We start from the raw sequence: 4115 nt of genomic DNA, 5'->3' as shown, positions 1-4115 counted from the left end.
TGTGTGTGTGTGTGTGTGTGTGTGTGTGTGTGTGTGTGTGTGCGTGTGTGTAAGATATTTACTATCACTTATTTAATATCTGATCAGAATCAAAGCTTGATTCATATTAAATTCGTAAAGAAACTGCTGCCCAATAATTTTAATAACAATAGAAATAATAATAGCTAGCAACAAAACTGTAATTTTTTTTAATCTTCATCCAAGTGTGAATGTATTAGCAACTTTGTAAAAAAAAGAAAAAAAAGAGAGAGATTTATTTGAGAATTCCTATTTCTCTACTATGGCTAGTTTTTATTTTTAATTTATAGTTTACATTCTGCTGGAAAAATTATTGTAATAATTTAAAGGCAAGGGTCTAAACAAGACTTTGCTCCCTCAGGGCCTAAGCTCTCCTTTATGCAGGGCAGCACTGGAATCTGAATTAAAAATGGATTACCATGGCGAATCCTCGCGCGAAAGGACATCGGTCGATTAATTCATCAACAACATTATAGTGTCCAGTTCTAAGGATTTTTTTGTAGATCTGCAGATCTGGTTCGTTTTCAGACTTTGTTGCAAAGTATTTGACGTACACTATTCAAAAGTAGAATATGCATGCATTTACAAAAATGTAATAGTATGATCACTCTCCTTTTCTTCCCCTATATATAGCCTATGCATGATCAGATCAGCCCAAAACACATATTATATCGTGAAATGTAATGGTGACAATCATTCAAGAAATTAACTCTCATAGGAATTTTTTCAGAGTTGGAAAAAAATGTATTTTCTAGCAATGTTTTTTACATATATCCTATTGATTCAGTCATTGGGAGAGTAATATAGGCTACAATATTGTAACGCGTATCCGAGTAACGTTACCACCCAACACTGAAACGCATGTGAATCTATCTCCCTGTCGCCCAGGAAACGGCGCAGCGTGATCCCGCACAGGCTTCAACACATGAAGCATACGAGACAACTCCACTGCACAGTCGCGCGCTCGTTTTCGCAATTGGGGCTCCTGATACACAAATTTGACAACACTTGCCTGGTGTTTGAGTGCGAATAGATCACAAAGAAGACAGGTTTGCATTCATGTAGGCATCAGTCATGAGCAATGGATGGACATGGTGAGCGCAAGTCTCTAAAAGAGGGACCCAACAACACGGAGATGCTCCTTGCTTTGCTCTCGCACAGTGAGGAGCTGCGGAAAGGTAACCGGAAGCCTACATATAATCAATCTATTCGTTTTTGCACTGTTTCACACATTTGTGTGGACCTTCGCGACTTTAAATGAGCCATTAAGTGTGGCTATGATTGCAGTCTGTTGATCTTGTTTCCACCATGTTAAATACGTGTGTGCTATCATAAGTGGTACACGGATGATGGATGCTACAGCTGCTGTGTGTGTTTTAATTTAGGGGACCTGTCCCACGAATCAGTTTTACATGATGCAACAAAGGACGTGTGGCATTTTCGTTGCTTTCAGATCTTTTTAAGGATCAGGTCTTTCATCTTTGACCAAATTTCGGAATGTTATATTTCACACATAGGCCTGGTGCAATGTTTTGTTGAGTAAATAAGGCGTGCTCGTGGTCAGCTCACGTTGTTTTAAGTGTGCTTTAGAAATAAATTGAATGTGAATTGTACTTAATGACGAGTACAGTTTCTATCCCATGATAAGGCGTAAACTAGGCTATACGTAAAAAGTGTACGAACCTTTGTTAAATGTGTTTATTATTCACTACAAACCGACGTCCACTCTGCATTACCATCACACGTGGAGTGATGCATCGAACCTCACCTGCTCCACAGTTGGAGATTGTGAATTTACGCAAGAGATTTCCATTGGGATTTGCAGACATCTGTATTTTTAATATTTCAAGTGGGCTCCAAAAGGCCAGCAATTTGCTCGGACACCTTATTGGTTTGCACCGTGAGCTTATAGGCCCCAGCTTTCTAGTTTTACAGAGCGCATTGAATTAATGATGACCTGGATACACCTGTTCGTGACGTGGCACCGAACTTGTGCAGGGCTTCGCTGGTGACGCCAGGAGTAATGGTTCATTAAAGTTTCATGAATTGTCCAACAGAACAATAGGAATGCGATTCCTTCCACAGATGGAATATGAAGTGGTTGAGCCTCTTTTAATTAGTAATAAAACAGGCCGGATAGCGTCTTGCTTGGCATTTTAGATGTCCATTTTTACTTATTGTTTTTTTTATGTCTCAGAAAGCTGCATTCTTAATCGGTCGTCGTTGCTTCGAGGGAACATTGTTAAATAAATACCTCACTGTAGGCCTAGCTGGCTGAAACTGACCTTGCATAAAAGTGACTGCCGCTTGTTAAAGATGATTACGCGTGACAAAATAATAACCAGCCATGAACAAGCCATTAATTAAGATGATGCTGCATCTTTATTTTAGTCTTTTTTTGTTTGTTTTTTAGAAACCTGCAAACTTCGGTCTGCACAATTAGACATGTATTCAGATTAAATTCTATTCAGTATCCTATCCCATCTATTGGCAGAATAAGTTTGCAAATGTATATTTAAATCGTGAATCTTTAAAGACTAGTTTGGTTGTCTGTTTATCGCTACAGATTGCTGTGAAACCCATACTTATTTCTAATTTTTCTTTGACAGTTTTGATAAGTTCATCACTCTGAAATGTGAGTTATTCAATTATCTATTCTTCAGTGAGATATATTAGGCTAAACACACTAGTGGTTTCGAGTCGTTTTACTTATATGTATGAAAGAGCTTCTTTCTAAGTCTGATTTCGAGCCGATGCAACAAGGGCTGCCTCCGAAATGTAAAATAGAAACAATCTAATTATTTATTATCTAGGTTAAATATTTCAGGCATGTGGTGATTAAGTGATTGAGTTTGGATAATGGCCTTATGTGTTCTATTCTCGACCATATGGAGCTAAAGCCGAATGTAAGCCATAGAAGGAAATGGATTTCCAAATAGAAAAGGGAATGATGTCAGGTAATGGACATCGTGGGCAGCATGTGGAAAGTCGCTGTTATAAACCATCTGACAGTCATACAGGACGGACTCGGGACACTCCCCTCTTATTTAATCATGCAGTTTTACATAATGATGGAAGACTCGCGATCTAATGAGGAATAGGCCCATGTACGCTTCCATACACCACTGCCATTTCTTTACTTACTCTTTTTATATCGTTTATTTGTGTGTTTGTACTGTGCAGTGTAATTATGTTTATCTGATATTTTGTCATATTAAATTTGGGTGGTAGGCTACATTGATTCTGCGTTAAAACAAACAGTAGTAAAAGAGTAAATAGCCTATATGGCAAAGGTTGAAAAAGTTTAGCAGGCTATTTGTGAAATACATGATAATTTAATTTGCTATATACAGTATATGCAATTATTTAAAGATGTTTTATAAAACCATAAAAACGACCAAATAGGCTAGTATCTAACATATAAAATACAAACATAGAGAGGAAAAAAAGGATTTAAAAAAAGTGAATCATTGTCTCGAGCTGTACAGGTCATTCACGCTGCTGATCTTTGTTTCAGCTATGTGAAAGTTGACATTCTTGTATAAGTTAACGTGTGTAGCACATTAAAAGATAAATACGTAGGCTATTACGTGTGCACATATTTAGCACAATAATTAGATGTGGTTGCTGCCCGGCACGTGTGACAATGTTTCCTCCACGCCATTTAACAGACTGAATTATCTCGTACTGAAGTCATTCCATAATGTCACCTGCAGAAATCCCAGTATGTGCCGGCTGCAGTCAACACATCGTGGACCGCTTCATCCTCAAAGTGCTGGACCGCCACTGGCACAGCAAGTGCCTGAAATGCAGCGACTGCCAGGCCCAACTGTCGGAGAAGTGCTTCAGCAGGGGCGACAGCGTCTACTGCAAAGAGGATTTCTTCAAGTGAGTGGCTTTCAAAAACGTACCTGACGGCCATTTCAAATATATATATATACATACATATATTGCACTCATGCCTCTATATTGTTTCTGTTTAGAGCATGTGTATATTGTGTATATATTAGTGTGTATATTTTTGTTTTGGTTGTTTTTGTCTGTGTAAGCACAGTGTGAGCAACGATGCGCCAAAGAAAAATTCCTCGCATGTGTCC

General features: G+C 38.3%; 1 protein-coding gene across 3 annotated transcripts in view; it reads left to right on the top strand.

Moving 5' to 3' along the window:
* Positions 1 to 4115, top strand: part of lhx3 (LIM homeobox 3) — a 12015-nt gene that overhangs the window by 2039 nt on the left and 5861 nt on the right. For 2 of the 3 annotated variants that reach the window (XM_032539962.1, XM_032539961.1), the window contains exons 1-2: positions 986 to 1196; positions 3735 to 3906. In XM_032539962.1, the coding sequence (XP_032395853.1) occupies positions 1100 to 1196; positions 3735 to 3906 (269 nt within the window). In that variant the 5' untranslated portion in view covers positions 986 to 1099. Of the gene's footprint in view, positions 1 to 985; positions 1197 to 3734; positions 3907 to 4115 lie in introns of those variants that run through there. The other variant, XM_032539963.1, reaches the window with a different exon arrangement.

This window comes from Etheostoma spectabile, chromosome 16 (genome assembly GCF_008692095.1).
Source record: "Etheostoma spectabile isolate EspeVRDwgs_2016 chromosome 16, UIUC_Espe_1.0, whole genome shotgun sequence".
In the NCBI taxonomy this organism is placed as follows: domain Eukaryota; kingdom Metazoa; phylum Chordata; class Actinopteri; order Perciformes; family Percidae; genus Etheostoma; species Etheostoma spectabile.
The sequence above is the reverse complement of the archived record's forward strand: the minus strand, read 5'-3'. Positions and strand labels throughout refer to the sequence as shown.